The sequence below is a fragment of the Numida meleagris genome, chromosome Z (assembly GCF_002078875.1).
Source record: "Numida meleagris isolate 19003 breed g44 Domestic line chromosome Z, NumMel1.0, whole genome shotgun sequence".
Taxonomy (NCBI): Eukaryota; Metazoa; Chordata; class Aves; order Galliformes; family Numididae; genus Numida; species Numida meleagris.
Genome location: NC_034438.1, coordinates 62,088,697 through 62,115,538, shown reverse-complemented (window position 1 = coordinate 62,115,538; position 26,842 = coordinate 62,088,697). Strand labels below are relative to the sequence as shown.

Here is a 26,842-nt window from a genome sequence, read left to right as displayed (position 1 = left end):
AAAACATGTTGGGAAGGACTATAAAAGATGTTAGTGCAGTGGTGGAAGAAGTCTTCTTAACAGGTATGGGTTCATTTTGGAGTGTGGAGTGACTACACAGCTGGAGGTGGAATGCAACAGAGAAATTTCCCAAGTGCTACAGTAAGAAATCCAGTTTCAGTAAGGTTGGCTTTGATGCTCAGAAAGCTGGATGTTGTTTAAAGTATGTGAATGTACTGGTATGAAGTAAAAACCAAAAAAAGGAGAGCTGAACTCAGAAAATACAGTCTCTTCAAAGAAAAGTGTGGGAAAACTCACAGCCTGTAGTATGGGCATTGCTACTGGCACTTGGAATGGAAAGCCCAAAGGCAGAGATATTAGCTAGTCTATCACTTAAAGAATGGTACCATATATTTCCAGACAAGAGTAACATAACATATACACAAGGAAAGTAATTTAACTGTCAACAAGCTGATTAGCCTGACCTCAACAGTAAACAGAACCTTAAGAAAACTTCTGAAGAAAACTAGTTGTTGAAGAAAGATAATTTGAGCAAATCACTAGAAAGAGGGAATAAAACACAACATATGTTTACCAAAGGGTGTCAGATTAATTTGATACCAATTTTGATACCAAAAATAAATATTTATGGCCAGGAAAACAAGATGTATTTTTCTCTTGGATTTTATGTAAACAAGTGATATGGGAAATATAAAAAAATAAAGCAGAATGGAGAACACAAGTGTCTGCTGTTATGTGTGTAGGGATTTAATAGAGGGGAGAATGTTACTGCTTGGCCTGAAACAGAAATGATTGGCCTAGAAAAATGCCAGTCAACCCTCTCCAGTATGATTTTTGAGATCTTAGATATTTTTATTAATTTTACTTCATTGAGTAAAGAGGGCTATTGAATAAGTAACATTTTCACATAGCATATTTAGCACCACTGAAGGTAGAACAACAGGTATTTGGAATATGTGAGGACAGAAAAAAGATGAACAAAGAATGATAGCATTTAATACTGAATCCAAAATGTAGATTTTTAGGGTTTCCACCCACCAGATGAGGTTGTCCAAGTCTCCATCCCACCTGTTTTTGGACACCTCTAGGGATGGGGCATCCACAGTTTCTCTGGGCAGCCTGTTCCAGTGCCTCACCACCTTTGGCATGAAAAGTTTCCCAGACATTTAATCTTAATCTCCCTTCTTTTAGTTTAAAGCCATTGCCACTTTTCCTTTCATTTCCTGCCCACATACAAAGTCAGTCTCCCTCCTATTTATAAGCTCCCTTCAAGTACTGGAAGGCTGTAGTGAAGTCTCCTCAGAGCATTCTCTTCTCCAGACTGAACAAGCCCTGCTCCCTCAGCCTTTCTCTCTATGTAGGAGAGGTGCTCCAGCCCTCTGATCATCCTTGTGGCCTTCTCTGGACCCACTTCGGTGGCTTCACATCTTTCTTATGCTGGGGGCCAGACCTGGATACAGTACTCCAGACAAATGCAGAGTAGAGGGGGACAGTCACCTCCCTTGCCCTGCTGGCCATGCAGCCCAGGAAACAGAATTACTGATATAAACCTTGTACTTGTTAACTGCAATGAAGGAATGAAGAAGAACAACTAGTAAATAACCATACTATCAATCAGCACTACAGCATGGCCAGGAAGAAGGCAGATTTCACCCAAAGTCTGAAGAATAAAGGATTTTTAGCAGGAAAGTAGAAATACTGCTGCTAGCCTAAGATCTTATCTGGGATGAAATCCTAGCTGGGCAAACTCAAGAAGTTTGAATACAAACAACAAGTATAAGATGAACAACGAACATTAGCAGGCAACTGGAGGTTATATACTTAGGGAAGGATCTGGAAAAGTTTATTCATGCTGATAGCGGTGGGGAGACACAACAGTATCCCATTAGCATCTTAAAAATAATTATTTGAACTATATTAGGAGAAGTGTAGGACTATTCAGTGGCTGTAAGCAAGCACACTGAATTAGAAGAGTGCCAGAATAGGGTCAAAAATTGCCTTGTAGAAATGAGATTTGAAACCTAACTTGTTAAAAAGAATAGTTTATGGGATGTAATATGATGTAAAAAAATGAGAATAGGAGACATTTTAGTTCATTGCCTCAGGAGATCCCTTTCTGTTCTGTGTATTTAGACCACAGAACATTTTTTCTGCACCTTTTGTCATTCCAAAGCATGCAGTCCAGGAAGAGTTTAGATCTGGATCTCTTGGATTTCACCTACTGAACATTACTTAATATAATATAAAATACCTTTTGTTTGAATCTGCAACACATGTGTTCCACAGATTTCCCTGATTTGCAGCTCATTTCCAGGTGTAGATCAGTGCGTGTGTTAATGCAGCACTGAGCAGAGAGGAATCTCGAGTCAGATGTGATTCCACAATGCAGAGAGGATTGGAAAAAAAGCTTAATAGTACAATATCAAGTTCTGAACACTTTAATTCCTTTTGATCTGTGTATTTCAGAACATGAAATCAGCTGATCAGCAATGCTCATAACAGGGCTTGATTTTAAAGCAGCTTTCCTTGAAGGCAAACATTCCTGAGACTCAGAAGTGTTGAGCTTTCATGGGCAGGGAGAATGGCCCATCCTCAAACTTTTTGCATCTGTGAATTATTTAACACTTACAGCCTGCACTATACACAGCCTGAAGGACTAGTACTAAGAAACCTGTAAAACTTAAAATTAAACTAAAATAAACTGATGACTAAGCAAGTCTGAGACATACAGATTAATGAAAATTATTTGGTTTAATTATTTCCAACAATTTATTCTTCCAAAATGGTAAGTAAATTTCAGAGATAAAAAACTGCATTGTATAAGGGAAGGCAACCTGTATATTTATTAGACATAGGTGTCAAATTTGAAATTTACCCTGGAGAACATTCATGATCTCACAGTGGTGATATCTCTTCGTTTTGATATACACATTATTTGACCTTCATGTTGTGAGCTTCCTTAGAGTAAAAGCAGCAATCTTTTATTCTTGATTTGACCTTGACAGCCTCTTTTAGTAAGTGTGAATGCCTTCAACTTCTGTGACTTTCCAGGGAACTTCTAAATGTTCAGGCTTTCTTAGTATCTGTTCTAACTTGGTAATTCATATTTACATAGAAGCTCAAATAAAATAATTTCCCAGCTGTTGTGAGAAAGGAATCAAACTTGGGGGTGGGGGTGGGGAAGTTGTGCCATGTTTCTTAATTTTGCAAGATTAATTTCAGTCACCCTCAGTGAACATACAGATGAAGGCAGGAAAAATCCTGCTAGTTCTGTATGTCCTTACTGCATAAATCTCTGTGTTTTTCTTGTACAGGATGACCCTCAGTGACTGAAGCTGGGACTGAGAAAACAGCTGCATTGTACTGCAGACTCAGAGCCTGCTACAGCTATAAGCTGTAGGATTCAAGCATGAACTAAGCAGGATTATGCAGAAGGGAACTATAATACTTCGTGTGAATTAAAGGTATGAAGAAAGACACATTTCTTTCTGGGTAAGCTACTTTTATTTTTCCTGATGTTTAAATTTCCCAGTTATGACCTCAGATGTGCTAAACCTTTTTAAATAATAAACAGCAAACATTTTCTATGAGGTATTATACATCACAGTCTTCTTAAAATCAAACATATTCCACAGTAAACTAAAGATGTTTCAGCCCGTTTGCAGGCATTACTTTAGGATGCATGCTTTGTTTCCTTATCTTAAAGCAGGCTGTCCTAACTCACCAGTCTTTGCAAGGTTGTGACTAAGTGCTATAAAACAGTGTTACCTTTTTTTTTTTTTACTTTCCTTACAAGTGATACTAAAGCAACAGAACCAGAAAAGAAAGGGTCTGATCAACAGTAGCAGTATTTTAAAAACATGCAGCAAAATAAAAACAAAGGATCACTAAACACATCATTCCGTCTCCCCAAGATACTGGCATTTTCTCGTGTATTTCCTTACCTTGGATGTGAATAATCCTCTCGTGGTCCAGGCTTGAGTTGTCAGGGTGAGGTTCTGCCCAGCAGACAGAAATCAGCACCAGAAAGAATAGACTTGTCATCTTTACAGTCAAAATAATCTTCTTCACTGTAAGGGCATCACATAAAAGAAAGACTTGTGAATTCTTGGAACCCTTTATGGAATTGCTCTGCACAACTTGTTACAGCAATGATCTTTTAAGGGATCTGGAATGTATTTAACCCACTGAGATGAAAGTGTGACAACATAGAAATTGTTTAGGCATGAAGATTGGACGTTTTTACCATGGATTTTCATGAAATTAAACTTGCAATAGAAAAAGCTATGCAAAAATACAGCATGAAAAAATAAAAGCATACACACACAGCCATAAACCAAACTCCTTGCAAGACCCTATGCAACCTACAGCAGTGTTTCAAAAAACATTCTAGTGTACTTTTGCATTTCCAGACCCACTCCAGATCTAGTCAACAAATACAGTTAAAACAACTGAAGCTATCATTAAGTCTGTATTCATGGTATGATGCAATCTGCTGGTGATAGATTTTTAAGGTAAAAACCATCTTCCCATAGGTTCTGGCATTTCAGACGAGACTGTGATTTAACTTAGCAGAAAGGGTGGCAAGTTTGCTTAAGCTAAGCAATAAAGATGGCAAATTATTTCTGCAGCTGATTAGAAATGTCTATTGTATTCTGAATCCACTTACCATGTTAAAAGATGCCTAAAAACACAACAAAACGTTTGAAACCATGCACAAAGTAGGTTACAGTTGTATATGCTACCACTGCAGCTGCCCTGATTGATTTTTCATTCATTTCTACCTAGAATGCTGACGCACTTAACTCAGTGTGCCAGGTAGGGTCTCTGCAGTCAGCAGAGCTGAGCGCTGCAGGGAAAATCTCTGCCAGACTCTGAGTAGTAATTAGGCAAATGAAGACCTGAAATAGAAAAGGAAGCATAAAATACAAGAAGTTTTATATAGAGGGCTCAGGCTGATCTGTGTTTTATAGCTGTAATTTTAATGACTCCGATTTCTTGAAATAAAAGATAGTTATTTCCCAACTTCACTTTTCAAGACTAGCATTTTTTTTAAGTCTTCAACTAGAGACAGCATTATTCATAGGCTTTCTCTCTAATGCAGGGAGACCTTTTATTTTCCTGTGCATTTTCCAGGGCTAGAAGCACATCAGAGCTGCACAGTGCTCTTGATCAGAACCTGGGTCATGGGCTGAGCTTTCCAAGCAGCCTCTGTCTCTAAGCAGACTCAGGCACCTATATACCTCAAATCTGGATCCAAATATGAGAACTATCAACAAAAATGCAGAAATGCTATTGCCTTATTTATAGCAGCACATGCAAGTTACTTGCCTGCCCTTCCATTCCTTCAAGCGAGTTCGGGTGGGAGCTCAAAGCCTGTTCAGCATCCCTCACTGCAGAGTGCCTAAAGGTAGGACAAGTGACAGCTGCATGCTGCTTTCCAGGTGGTCCATGCTCAGTGACTCCAGTCTCTGTGGCCACTCCCTCTTTCCTGGAAAGCCTGGCAGCCTGATGACCTCCATTTCGGAGAGCAAGGGCAGATGTGGCTCCCCCTAGAGCAAATCAGCCTGAGCCTGGGCACACTAGGGGGGTCACATGCAGAAAGCAGAGTGAAAACGCTTTATTCTTCCTTCACACATCCCAGACCGGGCATTTTTGCCTGAGAGGGAAAAATGCTGCCCGTCTGGAGTATTTTTATCTACTTATTTTTGGCTGCTAGCAAACAACTGACAATTCTTTCTCACTGGTTGGTTGAGAGTTTTGTTATTTAGAAAGTCTGGATAACAACGAGGCTTTGATTTTAAAGAGCCCACACAAAGCCCACGGGGGTGTTCCCACCACAGTCTGCACCTTGGAGATTCAAAAGCTCTGAGACTCCACAGGGGCTCCGCAGAACTGCTTGTGAGCATCTCAACCACTCGTCATTAGAGCTTTGCATAAACTTCCTGACACAAACCTGCTCTTCTCTATGTCACCGGTGAAACAAAACAGCCACATTAACCAGACAACTAGTAGCACTACCCCATTGGAGGACAGCGTTCCCATCTCCTCCAAGCTGTACAAGCACAGGGACTAGAGTTCCATGTTGGAATAGGGAAGCTTTACCTTCTGGGTACACAACCGGAGAACCCCACACACGGCCCCCTCCTTTGTCAAGATCACATTAATGCCATGGGGAAAAACCTCCTCTTAGCAGGTACTTCTGTGGGGTGATGGCCATCAGAAGAACTATGCTCAGGGTTTGTGTTTTGCACTGAAGCTGCTGCCATGCCCAAAGATGTTTCAGAGATATTTAATTTCCTTCAGATAGAGGCAAACTTTACTCTGTGCTCAACGGTTTCTGTAACAATTGTCACACAGGCAGGATGAGAGGCAGAGTGATGATGGACTCATGAGATTCACTCTTTTTTGTTTTCTTCAACTTTATGGATGTAGATGAGCAACATGCCATGGATATGGTACAAGTTCAACTTTTGGGTTAGAGGTAGGCACATTTTTTGGTATCTTAGCTATTTGAATAGACTTAGTTTGCAGTGGCTGCGCTTCTGCTTTTCCCTAACACTCAAGACAGAAAACGCAGACTGGAGTGTTCACTGAATGTGTAGAACCACATACAAAGCCAGTATGCATGCAATTTCTTTGACTTTGGTCAAGCTTATCTGTGCTGCTCAGGTATGTCTCTCTTGAAATGTTGGAAAAGAGTCATACAACCACAGAATGGTGGAGTTAGAAGAAACCTGGAAGCCTACCCGGTTCCAACCCCACTGTCACTGTCTAGTTGCTACACATCAGATGAGGTAGCCCAGGGCCTCATCCAATCTGGCCTTGAGTGCCTCAGTGCCTCAGGGATGGGACATCCACAGCTTCACTGGGCACGCTGTGCCAGGGCCTCACTGCCCTCTGAGTAAAGAATTTCTTCCTTACAACTAATCTATATCTCCTTTTTTTTTTTTTTTTTTTTTTTTTTTTTTCTTTTTTTTTTTTTTTTTTTTTTGTTTTGTTTAAAACCATCCTCCCTTGTCCTGTCATCATCAAAGCATGTTAAAAGTTGGTATCCAGCTTTTGTCTGAATTGCCTCAGACTGAAAAAGAACAGCAAGACCTTCAAGACTGTATAAGGGGTGAGCAAATGCTCAGCTCATTTTTGGAAAATATATTCATTGCATATCTCCTCTTAAGACACCAAATGCTCTATACTTGATGATCATTGGTGAAGATACTTCTGGCTGGACAGGATTCTCCTTACTGTTGAATTCTACATCAAGCATGGGCATCCCCTTTGCCACATGCCTTGGGTGCCTGCAGCCACGAACGTTCTGCCTCGTGCCGCCCTCCTGGTGTGATGGCAGCTGTGGCAAGGAGCCAGCATAATACACAGCAACATCACCAGGCAAGGTGTATGACCCCTAGATTCAGTAGGTTATCCAAAAATTCACTGAAGAAATTTACATCCTCAGCTATAGGCAAAGTAATAGCAGTCAGATTCAATTTGTGCAGCAGCCTAAGAAGACACCTGGGGGAAAATGATAGGTGTGGATGTTTTTGCATTAAAATTAATAAAATCTTGGCTGGCAGTCAGTGAGTTATCAGTAAAAACTCGTAATGATTAGTCATATTCAAGAAATTTTCAGTGGTTTCAATTACTGCATTTTACAGAATCTGATGTCTCCCTAGACAGGAATATAAAATGATTGCAAATAGTTTATAAGGGGAGATGTCAAGGCTCAGGCAAGTAGTCAAGGTGACTGCATTCAGCTTTAAATTTCTCTAAACCTGTTCATTCTTAGATACAATTTGGAAGTCTGATATTAACCATCATTTTGTTATACTTACCCAACCATAATTCATCAAGCACTGGTAAATACAAAAGCTGATAAAGCACCAATGTTTATATCTTAATATAATATTCTGCAAATCAACAGGATGCCTTCAGTAGTACTACTGTGCAAGTAAGAAGCATTTCACTGAAGAACAGAGACAAATGCAAATTACGTCACATATCAACTTCTGTTTTTAATACAAAAATTCACTCTTTACTACTGCAACTACTTTCAAGATAGAGAACATTGCAACATCCACTATGTGAAGCTAAAGGTTCACTTCACTCACCTTGCCACAAGAAGGGTGCTGCAGCAACATATTCTGCCAGCTACTCACATATGTAGCTTCATGGTGCAAAGAAGGCTTAGGAGGAGAGGCACTTAACAGAAGGTACCTTGTACAAGGAAGAAATGGGGTACTAGTGCACAAGGAGAAAGAGAAAACCAAACTGCTAGTGCAGAATAGTGAAAAATGGGCCTTCTTCATTAAAGGCTCTGTCTTTCTGTAGATTTTCCTTTATTTAATACACTAAAACCCAACAAGAAAATGCAGTAATCAATGACACCTAAAACAGCTAACAGAATTAGTAAAATCCATCTAAATAATTTAGTGTTGAAATAAATAGACCCAAATCTGTGGACTATGCACATCTGTGCACAAACCTACTGCAAAATATAAGCCATTATAGGTCCCGTCTCTGTGGAGATCTGTTCCATCAGGCAATTGTCGCTAACCACTACAAATGTACCTGTTTATGAAATAAAATGTATGCATTTTCAGGGAATGGAAGTCAGCTTCATGAACAGAAAATTCTTATTCCTAAGAATGATGAAGGATGAAGAGCAATCAAGACAGTACTCACACACCCTCCTCTATAGCTTTTCCTAGCAACAGGAAGATTGAGTAGAATATCTCAATCTAGCTGAGTAGGAATAGACTTCTGGTTTAATGTGGCCAGCTCAAGGATCCTGAAGCTCATGTCTTCTATGCACATATCAAAACATACATTTAGGCAACTGAGTCAAGCCATAAGGATGGGATTCATCTCCATATTGTGGACACATAAATCAGCATGTCTTTGTGCAAAATGTTTACATTTCACTTAGGAGTCCAAGCAACTATTACGGTCAGTTTATATCTAGTTGATGTAGATAGTGGAAGGCAGATAGGTGTTGACTTGGAATGCCTTTAACCTACTCACTTCTGATTTTCAGTTTCCTCTAACTGCAGTGCAGCCTCTCTGGAGAGATGGGAAGTGTAGACATGAATCCAGCAATTTGAAGTAAATAGTGTACCTGGTGTGGCATTTTTGACTGAGGAGTCTAATAAAAGGCTGTGTAGGTACAGATGCCACAGTAACAAGGTATAGATGCATATTCATTCAAACTAAGATGCAGCTCTCAGGAATAAAGGTGCCCAAAGTGCAGCTCTGCTTCTTGTGTTACAAGAGGAACTATACCTCCATGAGTCCCATACCTTTTGCTCTAGACAGCTTCCCACTCAGTACTGTACAAGGAGTGGTGGTATTCTGACTCACCCTGGTAGTACTGACACACTTCTTTTTCAGATGTCCTGGTACCAGAAGTGGGCATCTAAAGAAGGCAATGGCAACATCAGCCTTTCTCTTGAAGGGCACCAAGCTTCTTATAAGTATTCAAAATCTTGAAAGATCTTCCATTCTAAAAGGCTGGTAAAGTACTTGGTCTCAGCTACAGATTTGAGACCTCAGCTAGAAAAGTCAAACTAAAATCCACTTCTTGCCCTGGTATGGCCCTACCCTATTTTGTCTCAATTCCAGTTTTCATTATTTTACTGAGAATGAAGTTTCTCCTTGGACAAACAGCCCCTCAGGCTGACGGAATGAAGACAAGACAGATTCAGTAGACTGCACTCCAAGTTAAGCTGCTCACTCAAATGAAATTTCACTGATGCAATGGCAAAAGGAAGCAACAATTAATGGCATGAGAAAGATAACAACTATACGGTCTATTATCATGACTTAGAGCAAGATTTCCTTGACCTCCTCCCATGCTACTTCATTAGTTAAGGCAATTTGGAAATATGTGAGACTGTATAAGTCATGGGGGCCATCTAAAGTGCCAGACGGTCAATGTCTGAATAACAAGTTGTCATAGCACTATCCTAACCATAGGCAGAATATTTCAGTGGAAAAAGCAGCATGACCATTCAAAGACATCTGGAAACCCCTAGAGTCTATTAATTCCCTGGGAAGAATGCTGATGAAGTGCTTGCAAGGAGAAAGAGAGTATCTTTGCAGTCTTTGAAGTGTCTGCCATGTATAGAAATGAAATGTATTCCAGAGACACAGGATAACAACGGTAACAGTACTTTGGACATTATTCACAGTATAGCCAAGGTCCGCAGTCTGGCTTTATGAACAGAAGTTAGAAAATTTGGTACTCTAGCCTTAGCGCAAGAATGTATAAGATAAATGTGCTACAACGAACAGCTATCATTTATGGAATTCAGGTCAATAACTACTTTGAGTAGGTTTCTTTACTATTCCTTATAATGGAGTATATAAAGATGTCTTGAGTTCAGGATCCTGGATATTTTCACTTGAAGTAAGGGTGATGGCATGTTTTTTTGATAACACAGTGCAAGGCTATAGAAAAGGAATTCTGCTTTTTTCTTTGCAAAGTGGATTCACTTGTTTGCAATCTCCACATGCCAGTAGTTTTCAAAGAATGTATGCAATCCAGCTAAAGCAGCTGGCTCTCCATCTAAATTGAATCATGGAATCATAGAATCATAAAGGTTGGAAAAGACAACTAAGATCATCTAATCCATCCATCTACCTACTTCCAATACTGTCCGTTAAACCACATCCCTAAATGCTATATCTACGCTTTTCTTAAACACTTCCCTGAGCAATCTGTTCCAATGCCTCACCACTTTTCCTGAGAAGATATTCTTCCTAAAATCCCGAATATTGTGAACCTGAATTATTCCTGAATATTTTGAACCTCCCCGGGTGCAACTTGAGGCCATTCTCTCTTGTCCTATCGTTGTTACTTGGGAGAAGAGGCCGACGCCCACCTCTTCACTACCTCCTATCAGGCAGTTGTAAGGAGTGGTAAGGTCTCCCCTGACCCTCCTCTCCACACCAAACTATCCCAGTTCCCTCCACCGCTCTTCATAAGACTTGTGCTCCAGACCCTTCACAGGTTCTTTGCTCTTCTCTGGACATGCTCCAGGGCGTCCATTTCTTTCTTGTAATGAGGGGCCCAAAATTGAACACAGTGCTTGAGGCACAACCTCACCAGTGCTGAGTACAGAGGAGCGATCACTTTCCTAGTCCTGATCACCACACTATTTACAATGCAAGCCAGGATGTCATTGGCCTTCTTGGCAGCACCTCTGGCTCACATCTGGCTGAGCGCTGACCAACACACCGAGGTCCTTTTCCTCCACACAGTCTTCTAGTCACTCTGCCCCAAGCCTGTAGCACTGCATGAGATTGTTCTGATGGAAATGCAAGACCCAACACTTCGTCTTGTTGAACCTCATACAATTGGCCTCATCTCATCTATCCAGCCTATCCAGGTCCTTCTGTAGGACCTTCCTAACTTAAGGCAGATCAACACTTCCTCTCAGCTGGATATTATCTGCAAACTTACTGAGGGTGCACTCAATCCCCTCATCCAGATCATCAGTAAAGATATAAAACAGGATAGGCTCCAACAGCAACTCCTGGGGAACACCACTTGTGACCAGTCTGTCATGAGTTCTTGTATTCTGACATCTTTTTTGCCAAAATGTCTCCTTCAGCCTTTAGCAAGCATGGAGGTCACTGGATGTCAGTAAGAGAACCTGATCTCTCTCCCTGACTTTTCTTGACTCTTCTGCAACACAGTAGGCTTTGGGAAGTTCTGCTGGAGTTTTTTCTGCATCTGTTACTTCATCATATAGATGCATCCAGTTCTGCCAGTACTTTTTTGGTTGCTTGGATTTTACAGGAGCATAAATGACTGAGGTTTCTAGTGCTCTCTTCTTCTAGAGGATTAGTGAATATTAGAAGTCAATCTCCTTTGGATCATTAAAGAAAATCCCATACATGAAATATCATTAAACAGGTCCTTACAAACCGTTCTTTTTATCTGTTTATAATAATTACTAGTAATATGTTAATATTATTAATAATTAATATTTACTTTAATTCTTGTTTTTGGATTAACTACCTTTCCATATCTAGGCTTGCAGTGGTAGATTTAAACTAAATGTTTTGTACAATCCATGGACCATTTCTACAGTCTGTCAGAATATGGAGTTACTTTAATTTTTTGAATACAAAAAGCTGTGATTTTTTTTTTTTTTGTGAAAAGGCATTCAAGTAAGTGGATAATGTGGAATTCAACTAATTATCATTAGATTAGAATATTTGAACAGGGAGGCTTTGGGACTCTAGTTCCCATTGTTCATGTTCATGGTGTTACAGATCAAAGCAGCAATACTAACTGTTGCCTGACCAATAAGATCTGCCAGCTGCAGGACTCAGGATAACAAAAAGCAAGTTATCTAAAGTACTAGATTCATTTCATTGTTTTCTGTGGTGAATGCTTGCTCATCCATCCTACAACTCAAGCCACGTCTCCTCTGAGACTGCTTTTGTGCTCTCAGCCACCTGAAAACTGCTGGTATTTTAAAGCAGACCTAGGAGATTTATTGGCAATACCCAAGTTTTCTTCAGTCTCCACCAAGTACAGGTGTAAACTACATAGAAAAAACTGTTTTTACACATTAAAGCAAAACAAACCTCAAGCCTCATATAAGGGCAAGAAAAGCAATAAATTTCCTTTCTTGCAAATATAGCAGAAAGGAATGAATTCAAGAGAAGCTTAGAAAAAGCACATGATCATCTTACTTGTAGAATTTGTGTCTTGGAGACAGAAGATTTCTAGACTCACACTTCTTGATAAATCACTCAAGACAAATTATCTGATCACATCTTAAAATTTAGGCTTAAACTTTTTGCTTAGGAAATATTAGGAAAGTTACTGAAATAGTAAAGCCAGGAATCAGACCACAATAATGATAATACCTTGAGATATGCAAGAAGGCATGATTCCATCTGTTTTACCTGCAGGAGGTACATCTCAATTCTGACGGTCCCACAATTAATTGGATGAAGTTCTCATTCCTTTTCCCCAGCTAATCTGACTGTCCCAGCCACATTAAAATTAAAAACATTAGTGGTGCCTTCGCATCCTTGAAGAATCCTGCTATATGAGAGAACAGATGCACTGCCAGGCCTAATGAGCACAGGCCCAGTGCCAGCCTGCTGTATGGAATTACCAGCAGCACACCACTTCTGGCAAGGATCCTTGTGCAAAGCATAAAGTGGTCCCTTCTCCATCTGACCATGAGTACTTGGTCCTGTCCCCCCTCTTTCCTGTGGTTCAAAAATCATGCTTTCTGAACTTCGAGTCCTTCAGAATGACTTTAACAAGCCACCCATTTTTCTAGAGAAATAGTAAGAGTGATACAATGCACTACATGCTTTTTTAATAGCTGTTACGTGTTGCTAGAACAAGTATCCACCAAATCACTGCTTCTAAGAAGACTATTAAATAGTCTAAGAAGACTATTTAATTTTACAACAGCACTGTTTCCATCAAACATCTGCTTCTCACTGCAAGGATACTCATGTTTCATTTGGATATTCAGTCACAAAGACATAGATGTGGGTGCAGCTAGATGAAACACATATGGAGATCAGTTGTAAAAGCATGATTCTTTCAACATTTATTTAATTGAATTAATCAGCAACCAATGGCAAAACATTCTATCTGCAGAGATCAGTAATTCTATGGAGGATGAAGGTCTAGGGGCTAGGGCAGGAGTTCAAGCTCTGGGGAACAAGAGTTCATCTTTGCTCCCTCCAGCCCTCTGGAAAGGCATTGAGGAGCATGGAGGTGATGGGGAAGCTGGCTATCCTTTGTCCGCACCCACTCTGAGACAGCATTTTGCTGCTCAGAGGGCACTGTAGAAAACAATCTAGTGACATTTAGAGGGACCCTCACACCTTACTGCAATGATGTACCTAGAGCAGAAAAGGACTTCTTCATAACCACTTCCAGACACTGCACACTTTCACATCCTTAAACATCAAATGACAGCTCACCACAGACATACAAACACACAAACATGCAGATATTTGCCTGTACCAAGCTTCCCGCTGTATTTTTTACAATGCAATGTCTTAAGACTATTGAGAAACACTGGAAAAGCTTGAATCAAATATTTAGTTAACTTCTTAGCAGCTGAATTCAGTGGAAAACAAGCAGTGCACATTTCAAAGCTTGTGGATGTTTGTGGGAGATACTTATCTAAATAAAGGCAACATTTTCTAACCTTACTGCTAAATAGTCTTGCCTCATTATTATACAAACACCAATACAAATACCACAACTTCACATTATGATCTGCAAGTTGTTCTTTGAGTCAAAAAGTGCAATTACTTTTTTTTTTAAAAATTACACTTTGCTATTTTACAGCAATGATAACAGACTTGCACAGACATCTTTTGTCAGTCATGTGTGAGAAAGATGACAAAATTAGTGAATATTCAAAGCTTCAGACTGTCTATCTAACACTTGCAGATTCTGCCAAATAGTGACTTCAGCTCTTCACTTCAAAGTAAGTGAGCTTACAGCAGCTCTAGAAAAAAATTAGAAAAGTTTGCTGGAGTGGGAAGAAAGGATAATCATTAGAAAAATCTAGAAATTTTGGTACAAGGCATCACCAGGACCGAAGCAGGTTACATGGGGTATTTTACTTTATGAACTGGCACAAGTGAATACCCACCAATTTAATTAATGAGTGACACTGTTCTAGGTGGTCTTTCCAAATGCTGTGATTGACACTGTAGGTTTTGGCAATGGAGTGCAGAGTGAGCTGGACCAAGCACTATGTATCAACATCTCCCTGGCAATTTCCTCCTTAATTCCAAGCCACTGGCAATGCCTTAATACAGGGCACAGTGAGACAAGGGTTTATTGGGGTGAGCAAAGGAAAGGGAAACTTACTTTATGGAGGAGACTAAAAGAGCTTGTCCTTGTCAGCCTGGCAAAACACAGCTGAGCAAAGATATAATTGCTGCCTATAAATATATCACAGGGTAAATGCCAGAGAAGAAAAAGAACATTATTTCAGCTAAAATTTAGGAACAGAACATGTGGGGCCATAAATAAGTTCAAACTGGAAAATAAATAATTTTATGCTATATAAAATTTTCATGGTCTTCCTGAAGACCTTCCTATCTTAGGGGCAAGGCAAGAAACACAGCTAGCTTTAAAGTGGAATTTGTGTGCTGCATGAGGACTCTCCTCAGGGGACAGTGAGGCCCCGGCACAGCTGCCCAGAGAGCTGCGGGTGCCCCATCCCTGGAGGCACTTGGGGCCAGGTTGGATGGGGCCCTGGGCAACCTCATCTGGTGGGGTAGCAACCAGCCCACGGCAGGAGGTTGGAGCTGAGTGGGTTTTAATGTCCTTTTGAACCCAAGTCATTCTGCGATTCTATGACTTCTGGGATGAAGAGGAACTCAGATCAAAGAGGAATGTGTTATGGTACAGGGTGATCCCTTTGTACTTCTAGCCCTAAGTTTTTGCAAAGGCCTCAGCTATAGCATGTTAATAATAATCCTATAACAGGCAGAATTTTTTTTTTCTCTCTATGGCAGGTCCGAACTTTTCTGACTGCATTATTAAAGACAAGATCCACTATACTCAGGCAGAGCTTCCTAACACTCCACACTCAACCATGAGCATACTCTCAATGCAAAACACCTTTCCTGTCCTTTTCTTTCTTACAAAAGACTTCCCAAAACAGCTTTTAATGGTCAGACCTGGTATGTCACTCCAGTAACTTCCTTAGTAGACTCTGTGCTTTACCTAACAGTGCTGCTGGCCTTGATATAGATCATTAAATATCTGTAAATAAACTGAGGACACATGTGGCTGGCTTAATGGTCTGACTTTTGTAGTGCTCACTTACATGGAAGGCTTGGCTGTGTCCACGGTGAGGTTCATATGAAAAATGTGAAGATGACATTTCTTCTGTTCTGAAGGTGTGAAGGGCAATGCAGCCTTTCCACAGTAATTGTTTATGATGCTTTTGAGATGTTCACTGATGTAAAAATGAAGGAAAATAGCAGCTCCATTTCCACTCTGGGACACTCAGAAGAATGGCACAGGATATTAAGTTGAGAAAACAAATACAATTTCAATACACACTTTGAATCAAAACACAATAGGAAAGAAAAAAAAAAACCAGGAACTCCTGAGCTCCTCCAAACAGTCTTTGTTTAATATTCTGATGAGGAACTATTTATAACCATTTGAGTAAATATCAGAAAATGTGAAATATAAATTTTGTTGCCATGTGACACATGGCAGTGTCTGACAAAGCGGCGTCTGACATATGGAACAAAGGTGTATCACTGAATTCCTCCATGCAGAAAAAATGGCACCCACTGACATTCATTGACATGTGCTGAACATTTATGGAGATCAACCAGTGGATGTGAGCACAGTGAGGCGGTGGGTGGTGCATTTCAGCAATGTGACAGCAACAGAGGATCACCTCTGATGGTGCAGATCATTAAGAGCATGGCACGTAGGTTCTTGTTCATTGCTGGTGAAAATGCACAGCTCATGGTGGTGACTGTTGAAAAACAGTGCTTTGTAGCTGAGAATTTCCTCTAACCAGTAGTGTTATTGTGGTCTTTGCTGTATTTTCCATGGGAAAAAAAAATAGGAGGCAGTACTTTCAGAGTGACATGCATATAATTAACTGAACAATATGCAACCGTCTGATGGAATCATAAGGCAGATTTATCCTGGCAGATAAAATTCACTTAAGTTGTGTAAGCAAAACAGCTTGCAGAGTATGCAGTTTCACCTATCTATTCCAAGAGCAAAGTGCATCATATTTTAGTTTCAGATATATTCAGATGTAGGAAAATGTGACTGAATAATCTATATCCAAGAAATACCTGAAGCCTGCATTTCAAAATTAAGTAACTATTTAAGCACATATTAAGGAAAAGAATGTGTGGAAATCCACAGATAGCACAGACATGGGTTTAGTTTGCACAGAGATACAGAGAATAAAAAGCCTGAGGATGTATTTCAATTCACTGGAGTATAACATAAAACAGATCTCAAAAAATCAGTGCAGTTTTTAATTGCACTGTCCTGACATTTAGTTTGGGTGCAGGCAGTATATGTTGGCTTTTTGGTCAGTTCTTCAGGTAAATTAAACCTGTGTAGATTTCATGGGAAAAAAAAAGAAAAAAAAGAAAGAAAGAAAGAAAGAAAAAGACCCAATAACAGATTTTCTTGACAATCTCTGAATTTGAAAACTCAGTTAAAAAAGAAAGTGTATTGATTTGGATTATGCCAGAGAAAGCAATACCCTTACTTAGCCAATAACAAGAATACCAGCAATACCAGTAGTCTGAAAACGAGTGGGGTTTAGAAGATACCAAAGCAGGTTAGGAAGTTTAAATAAATGGAAAACAGGACAGATACATTTTGCAAATGCCACTCAACCGAGTTAATTGCAAGGGTCAGCATTGCTACAGTCATCCAGAGTAAAAGCGGGGCTTTCCTTTGTTGTGTAATTTCCTCAGGATTATGCAGGCTGTTTCAGCTCCACAGCCATAAACTCTAGTTCTCAAATCGCATTTGCTGAAGCTTGGACCGCCCTCCAGTCAGCGTTACCCAACCCGCATCCACACCTTCAAGGGAAGCATCACTTACGAGGTGGGTTGTCACATCCTGAGGGATGGAAAGAACAGTGATAGGCTACAGATAGGGATCTCCTACTAACATCTCATACTTGTGCAACCTGAGATGTTGGAAAGGTGAGCCAGAGAAGGAGTGCATTACTCCTGCCGTTTTATTTATTTATTTATTTAAATATATTATTTCCCTAAACAATTACTGCAGATGATCCCTGGGCACAAGGCAAGGTTAACTTTTGCCCTGACACACTATAGCCGTTCTTAAGCTCTTTTTTCAGTTAAAGCTTCACTAATGTTTTCATACCGGGTATTTGTCCTAGAGAGTACAGTGACAGACTGCTGGCCAAGACAACAGGAAAATTTCCATTGCAAGCTCTACTCATTGCAAATGCGGATGTGAAAACTGTAGCCTAAAGTGAAGAACCAAACAGCACGGAAAACAACGCATTCCCAGCCGAAAGGGTTTCTGATCAATGCTGCCTAAAAAGCATGGCTTTTCCCTTTGGTGTGCTAATGGCAAGGTCGTTGCGGTTACCCTGCCTTGCCGCACAGGGATGAAAAGCAAACAGGAGGATCTACAAAGAGCTGCCCTGAAAAGTCTGTGCTTGCCTCAGATACTCCAGTCTGTACTATAGAATAGTTGTAATTTCTCTCTATATCACATGTACTACCAGGCTGTTACCAGCTTTGGTCCCCTTCTACGGATACTACCAAGGGCCGTAACATCCCTTTTGTATTGTGAACTAAAAACTATGAAATACACGAAGATTCTGGCTTCTATTTGACCCAGATTTCATCTCAGTGACTTGTACAAACTTTCCAAGGTTCAAAAACTGCAGAGCTCACAGGACACGGGAGCCTGCTCCAATGTCTCTCACATACCATTAGTGCCTGACTTGTGGGGTCAGCTCTGTTTCATTTCTTTCTCAGAGGCCAAACGAACAGACTCACATCCAGATGTCAGGGCTGGTGGTAAAAATGCCATTTGCGAGGCTGTTTTGCTAGGGAAGGGTTTTTAAAGAGCCACGTAGCAGGGGGTAAAAAAAGCCTCAAACACCCAAACCCATGCCTGTGAAGATCTCCAAACACTAACCCCAGCAGAGCTCCATCTCCCAGCCTGAGGGCTGCCCAGAAAGAGACTCAGAGCCGCGCTAATCCCTAATTACATTTAATCTACACTGGAAAAGGTTTGTTGATTTAGTTAGACAGACAGAGCAATGCTCACAGGTCAATCCCAAACTAGGCATGCTTAGAAGAAAAAAAGGCCTTCAAAAGTATAATTAATGGCAGTTTGGTGACAAAAGTACACTGACACTGAAAGCAGAGTCTTCTTTCTTTGGTACAACTGCATCTAAAATCTATGCGAGATGCTCCGAAAGTAATACCTCCTATTTTATTTTGTTGACACAGGGCAATATAATTGCGTTACAATCTTCAGAGGAGGACATTGACAGTATGGAAGAAGAGTCTGAACCCCCTCACAAATATCCTGTTACATTTTGTTGCTGTGTGACAGGTGGCAGCAGAAGGGCAGTCTGACAGAATGGCATCTGACATGGAAGAGTGTCTGAAGCAAAGGTGTGTGACTGAACTCCTCCATGCAGAAAAAATGGCATCCAGTGACATTCATCAACACTTGCTGAACCAAATTGTGTTACTGTGCTCTTTGTTGTAGTTTCCATAGAAATAAATAGGAGGCATTTCTTTCGGTGTAACCTGCATATATTATATATGTATTTATGTGCTTATATGCATTTCTCTACTTACATATATGTATATGTGTATGTGTACATCTACATGTGCATGTAAATATGTGTAAATGAGCATTCAAACTTTGGTCATTGAACATCTTTGATAAAACAAGATACATGTTGGCTGACATGAATGCACAAATAAAAGCTGGTAAGTTGAACCAGTATGGAGGAATTCTGTCATCCTCTTTCTGGAGATACCAACATGAGGCAAGGAGGGAAACTACAAAAAAAAAAATTTGCAGGAAAATAACTTCTGTCTCTCATTTACTCTTGAAGTGTCAGGGCACATTACCTGCTCTGGAAAAAGAATGACTACTTATGCAGTTACAGTGGATACCAAGGAGAAAGTGAACTCATACCTAGTACAGTTAACTTGATGCTTTCTGGGATCAGAAACTGTTAGGATGGATTTGAGCAGGTCCCAGATGCAGCTTCCACTCCCACTCCTCCTCATGCCTTTATAGTGGTTAATCTGATTCTAAAGTGGGTTATTCATGTACGACATCTATTTTAACACTTGTACAGGGACTGCAGAGCCAAAGAGAGAAGAGCTTGTCATTTGAGGGGCTACTGCTAGCATTACAGCAAAGAATAGTAAAGAAAATGTCTCTGAAATAAGTAGAATATTAAAAAACATGGTTTAACTGGCCGACAGAGCATAATAATCTTATAAAATCACCTTGACTTTTGGTGAATTTGAGGAATGGTTACTACTAATAAGTACTTCCAAGAGTCTCAAAATGAAAATTTCTGAAAAGCATAAATGTAACAAATGAACTTTTTAATAGTCTAGCCTCACTAGAAATGTTGTAGACAGTAGCAATCTACTTCTAAGAAATCAGGTCATCACCCTAATTAAATCTGACAGACAAAGAGCACAGATAAAAAGTCTGTATTTAACAAAGAACAATTTTGCACCTCTAACACACACTAATAGATTGCACTACATAGAACTAATGTCTTTAAATGCTGTTGTTTACATCTGAAATCTATATGATTGAGGTATAGGCATGAGTCTGTTTTACATAAATGTAGAGCAAAGGCTGTTTCCCTTGTACTTACAGACTAACTTGTGGCATTTGGCTCTGATCTCTGCACATGGAACAACTCCTGCCAGGAGATGCCAGAAGCACTTTGCTCTCAAGGAGTCACAGCAACTCAGTTGTGCCTCAGGGAAGCACCATTTAAGAAATGTGATATTTTTTATTCTGTGGGGAGAAGACAGCAACTGAAGCAACAAAACATTTTTTTTTTCCCAGCCCATGTTCTCTAACAGCATGTGTGAGTAGCTGGGGAGGAGAAGAGGAATGCTTTATGGCTAAGAATCTGCTTGGGACCTCAGTTCTAGGTGAGCTTTACATAAGTCATCCAAGGAAATACCCAAACTCTTCCTCAGTGTAATGCTGAACACATCAGCAGTATAGAAAGCAAAGTGTGTTTTGGTCTAAACTTCGGCTGCAGGAAGAACTGCAGGTTCCCAGTTTAAACAACTTGGGGAACAGAAAAGGATTTGCTAAAGTCTAGTGTTTATATCCACAAATTTCCAGTCAGCAGACCATGGGATGCAAAGCAGAGAGTGGTTGCAAAAAGCTGCAGCTCCTGGAATTGAGGTGAGAGCAAAATGAGAAAACTAAATATTAAAGAAAGAACTGAAAATGTGCTACGTCTGAGCACCATTCCTTACAGCTACTATGTGAGTTTGTGGATGACCTCTATTTCACAGCTGGGACATCAAAGGCTGTAAACAGTAAAGCCAGATCATAGAATCATATAGTCATCTGAATTGGAAGAGACCCTTAAAGGCCACCCAGTCAAACTCCCCTGCAATGAACAGGGACATCTACAGCTAGATCAGGTTGCTGTGTACTGCGGACTCCATATCTGGATGCAGTGCTCCAGGTGAGGCCTCACCAGCGCAGATTAGAGGGGCGGGATCACCTCCTTCAACCTGCTGGCCATGCTTCTTTTGATGCAGCCCAGTTGGCTTTCCAGGCTCTGAGAGCACACTGTTAGCTCATGTCCAGCTTGCCATCTGCCAGTACCCCCATGTCCTTTCCAGCAGGGCTGTGCTCCATCCTTCTGTTCGCCAGCTTACACTGATAATGGGGATTGCTGCAATCCATGTGCAATACCTTGCATTTGGCTTTGTTGAACCTCATGAGGTTCACCTGGGCCCACTGCTCAGCCTGTCAAGGTCTCTCTGGACCACACAGCTTGGTGTCATCTGCGAAGTTGCTGGGGGTGCACTCAATCCCACTGGTGATGCCATTGATGAAGATATTGAAGAGCACCGGTCCCCTGTCTGAGGGACACCACTCATCACTGGTCTCCATCTGGACACTGAGACATTGACCACCACCCTCTCAGTACAATGTCGCAGCCAGCTCCTCATCCATTGAACAGTCTATCCATCAAATCCATACCTTTCCAATTTGTAGAGAAGAATGTTATGGTGGAACATGTCAAAGGCCTTACTGAAGTCCAGGTAGATGACATCAGTGGCTCTTCCCTTGTAACTGGTATTTACACCATCATAAAAAGCCATTACACTGATCAGGTAAGATTTGCCCTTGGTGAAGCCACGCTGATTATTCCATATCACCTGTCTTCCATGGGCCTTAGCACAGCTTCCAGCAAGATCTCCATGATCTTCCCCAGCACAAAGGTGAGGCTGACAGGTCAGTAGTTCCCTGGGACATCCTTTATACTCTTTTTAAAAATGGGTGCAATATTGCCCTTTTTCCAGTCACCAGGGTCTTCATCTGACCACCATGATTTTTCAAATATCACTGAGTGGCTTGGAGACTACATCAGCCAATTCAGTCAGGACTTTGGGATGCATCTCATCAGGACCCATAGAATTATGGACGTTCTGATTCCTCAGGTGGTCATGAGCTCGATCTTTGCTTACAGCTGGAGGATAATCGCTCCCCAAGTTCCCATCTTCTGAACTATCTGCTCAAGGGCTAACACCAGTGAAGACTGAGGCAAAAAAGTTATTGGATACCTCAGTCTTCCTGTCTGCTGTCTGTTGTTACTAGATGCTATTTAAGAGCTGAGAAATTTCCTTCATTTTTACTATAAAAGGACTGGCACACACATTTCATTAAAGTTTTAAAATTTGTTATAAGAGAAGAAAAAAAAAGTCTTCAACACCAGTCCTCTACTGCAAACACCTCTGTTTAACTGCCTCAAATTAGATTTTGTTGGAAAAAAAAAAGACACTGGCACAGTCATAACCCAGCATACTTTCCACTCTAAACTCATTTCTAGTGTAAACTCTGAATGTACAAGCTATAAATAGCACCTTGACTACAACATAGACTTTAATTGTGTGCCCTGAATTCTGAAACAATTTTTGTACTTAAGCTGATTTCTTTCTTTACCATTTTTCATCACTCCTATCCTTTATTCGCTATTTTTTAACTTTTTAACAAAATTTCATTACAGAATCTTTAAATAATATTTTTCAAGCAGGAAATAAAAGATGTGTCTGCAGTGAAAGGCCTTACATTTTCTTCTCACTGAGAAGTACAATTTCTTCTTGTACCACAGCTGTGCATTTCTTCAAAGCCTTTCTTCAAAGCCTTTCTTTCTCCTAATGAAAACTTGCAACCATTTTCCAGTGTGCTCTCACTTGTATGTTCACCTCCAGCATAAGATAGGTCTTTTCTTGTGTTTACTTGGTAAGAAAATGGAGGAAAAAATCTAACTGCATAGAATTATCAAGAACATTTAGAATTTTGTCCTCTGGATGTTCTAAAACATACAAAACAACACTACTAAACAGAAAAAAGAATATAACAAACAAACAAACAAACAAACAAACCAAAGCAACAACAAAACAACCTAAAGGAAGCCTTTCTAGCTTCTATTAAGGTATTTCAGATTGCTAGTTTTCAGTATTCTGCAGATATAAGAAGAAAGGCAATAGTATCTGCATAGGCACATCTTCCACTTTGCTGGCCAACAGAAAAAAGGAAGAGTAATCAAACTTTTCTGAGTTAGTAAGAGATAGTGGATACTGTCAAAGACAAATACTGTTTGTTTTTTGCAAGTAAGAGCAATGGTTAAACAGCATTGCCTATAGTTACTGGTCACTGAAGACAAGGGTATGAGTTTCATATGTCATTCACAGCTTACTGCAGTGACAGGGAAGAAATTCAGTAAACGTTTTCAGCAGCGCAAGTTAGCTAAGGCAATATCATGGCTAGAATCTATTTTCTAGCAAAGCAGTCCCTGATGGCACGTTACTTGTGGTCTCAAGGTGACTCTGTACAGTGCCTCTGAGCACTACACAAGATGCAGTCATAGCGCAGGTGCTATAAAGGGAGTTTGCTGCCATCTGTATGTATTGAAGTATTCAGGATTATCTGCATAGTAGAGAAGTACAGCTAATAAAGAGCAGTTTTATTCCCCTTTCTTTCAAAACTGTCTTCCAGATTATAACCATAGAATAGAATGGCTTGGATTGGAAGGGAACTCAAGGATCATCAAGTTCCAGCTTTTACTTAAAATAAAAGAACATTTTTAACTTCCTTTCTAGTTTTACCAAATGACTTAACACTAGTTGCCATCTCTGTAATGCTGTAAATGATACAGCAATGAAAAGTTGTTTATAAGATCTAAACTTTTTTTTTGACAGTTGTAAAGAAATAATAAGAACTTGAGCTACGCAGCTCAGTGGTTCCTGCCTCAATCTTCTGCAGTGTGCATCATAGAATCATAGAATCATAGAATGGCCTGGGTTGAAAAGGACCTCAAAGATCATCAAGTCTCAATGCCCCTGCTAAGTGCAGGGCCACCAATCACTAGACCAGGCTGCCCAGAGCCACGTCCAGTCTGGCCTTGAACACCTCCAGGGACGGGACATCCACAACCTCCCTGGGCAACCTGTTCCAGTGCGTCACCACCCTCTGTGTGAAAAACTTCCTCCTAATATCTAACCTAAATCTCCCCTGTCTCAACTTAAAACCATTCCCCCTTGTCCTATCGCTATCTACCCTCACAAACAATCGATCCCCCTCCTGTTTATACGCTCCCTTCAAGTACTGGAAGGTCACAGTGAAGTCTCCCCGGAGCCTTCTCTTCTCCAAACTAAACAAGCCCAGTTCCCTCAACCTTTCCTCATAGGAGAGGTGCTCCAGCCCTCTGATCATCTTGGTCACCCTCCTCTGAACTCTTTCCAAGAGCTCCATGTCCTTCTTGTGCTGGGGGCCCCAGGCCTGGACACAGTACTCCAGATGGGGCCTCACAAGAGCCGAGTAGAGGGGATATGTTGTGAGTGGATCATATCCACAACAGGGATGGTCTTCGACTTTCCTGAAACCCCAAGAACAAATGTCCTCTTCCAGATGCTAAATTCAGTAACTCATTATCATAGGTTATATAACCTAAATTCTCTAAAATTTCTGACACCTTCCAGCCCATTAAATACTATGTTTAAAATCACACAGTGTCTTACGTTGGAAGATCATTGAGCTCTAGCCCCCTGCCATGAGCAGGGTTGCCACCCACCAGATCAGGCTGACCAGGCCCAACTTGGCCTTGAATACCTCCAGGGATGGGGTATCCACAGCGTCTCTGGGCAGCCTGTGCCAGGGCCTCACCAATTTCTGAGTAAAGAATTTCTTTCTTTCATCTAATCTAAATCTGCTCTCTTTTCATTTAAAGCCATTCCCTTTTTTTCTTATCACTACAACCCCATCATCTTTTTTGTAGGCCCCCTACAAGAAGGAAGACTGTACTGGAAGACTGCAATGATGCCTCCCTAGGGCCTTCTTTTCTCCAGGCTGAACAACTTCAACTCCAACCCTCAGCCTTCCTTTGCAGGAGAGATGCTCTCCAGCCCTCAGATCATTTTTGTGGCTTCTTCTGGACCCGTTCTCCACATTTTTCTTGTTCTGGAGGCCCCAGATGTGATCAGTACCCCAGACAGAGCCTCAGGAGGGCAGAGTAGAGAGGGACAATCCACCTCCCTTGCTCTGCTGGCCATCCCTCTTCTGATGCAGCCCAGGATAGAGTTGGCTTTCCAGGCTGCAAGCAAGATTAGCCACTCTTTGATGCTTTAACATAGAAAAGATCATTCACTCTAATAACTCTGTCCTTCCTTCAGCACTTGGAAGAATAAAACTGTGAGGACAACAGCAATCTGTCACCTAACCTACGGAGCTAGGATTGAAAACAAGACATTGACATGACATATGATGTTTGCGGCCTGCAAAATAAATTATTTTACCTGCTTTGAATATGTAATAAGATATAGCTAAAAGTATTCCCATTAAGTTTATGAATTTATAAATTAATCATTTCAGAATGTGTATACTATAAAGGGAGAATGAAGTCAGAAAGTAAAATGTAGTACTATTGGTCTCTGAGTCAATGAGCTGGAAGACATTATCATACGCAATCCTTACTGTAATTATTTAACATTTTTCAGGCAACTGTATTAACCTTTGGAAAAGTATACAGTGGAAAGTTACATGGCTATTTGCAATGAAGTATGAGCCAGAATTGCCTTCTTTGCCATCTTTACATGGAATAATAATCTCATTGCTCAAAGCATTTTGACCAGATTGTTAGTTGCGTTCTACTTTATGAAGTCTATTTGTTTCTTTGCTAAGTGAATGCACAGCATTTGTTTGAAATTTATCTTAGGGTGACTAATGGAGGTTCCTTTGTACTGAAAAAGATGCTAATGCTAAATTTCCACATTTAGCAGTAAATAATTTCAATTGCTGCCATGTATTTTACAAATCTAAACTATTTTCTGTACCTATATTCACATTTACATCTCCTTACTTTCTTGTAGTCTTTAACATGCAGCCATATCTTCTTTATTTGTAATAATAGCTATCTGTTGTAGTAGAGAAATTGCAGCCTTAAGCTACATAAATACCAGAACTATTCCAGCTTCTAAAGAAATTGTTGCTTTGAGCTCAGTGAGTAGCTTGTTATTACTCAGTGTTGCATGAATGCTCATAAACACCCTGGAAACCAGAAGTTTAGTATAAAGACAATTACATGGTATCATGTGAACAGCAATCCATAACCTACATGTACTCTCCATACACCTTCCCTGGTGTTTCTTCATTATAGTCCCTCTCAAAGTCATTGGAGGTGGCCAGGATTAGATTGGCTTACATGAAGGCATATATATACCAGTACTTTCTGGGATATTGTTACAAGAAGAAATACATATGGCACTGATCCTGACATAGCATTATGCCTTGCTTGACTGAAATGGCTGCACAGCTACATTTAAGAGGTGGCTCTATACTATCAGATAAACTAATCATGCTACCTACAGGAATTCATACCATCCCTGTGAAAAAGGTAGGCTTTATCCACCCGTTTTTACAGACAGAAATATGAAGCACTAAGGAGCTCCCAACTTACTCAAGGTCAGAAGGAAAATTAAATGAGATGAAAATACATATCTTAAGCAACAGTAAAATTTCTATAAAGTAAAAAGTCTTAACTACTAAGTTATCTTTTCT

General features: G+C 40.4%; 1 protein-coding gene across 3 annotated transcripts in view; it reads right to left on the bottom strand.

The window, feature by feature from the left end:
* Nucleotides 1–26,842, bottom strand: part of HAPLN1 (hyaluronan and proteoglycan link protein 1) — a 66,170-nt gene that overhangs the window by 28,171 nt on the left and 11,157 nt on the right. For all 3 annotated transcript variants that reach the window (XM_021381360.1, XM_021381358.1, XM_021381359.1), the window contains exon 2: nt 3,945–4,070. In XM_021381360.1, coding sequence (XP_021237035.1) covers nt 3,945–4,044 — 100 coding nt within the window. In that variant the 5' untranslated portion in view covers nt 4,045–4,070. The remainder of the gene's footprint in view (nt 1–3,944; nt 4,071–26,842) is intronic.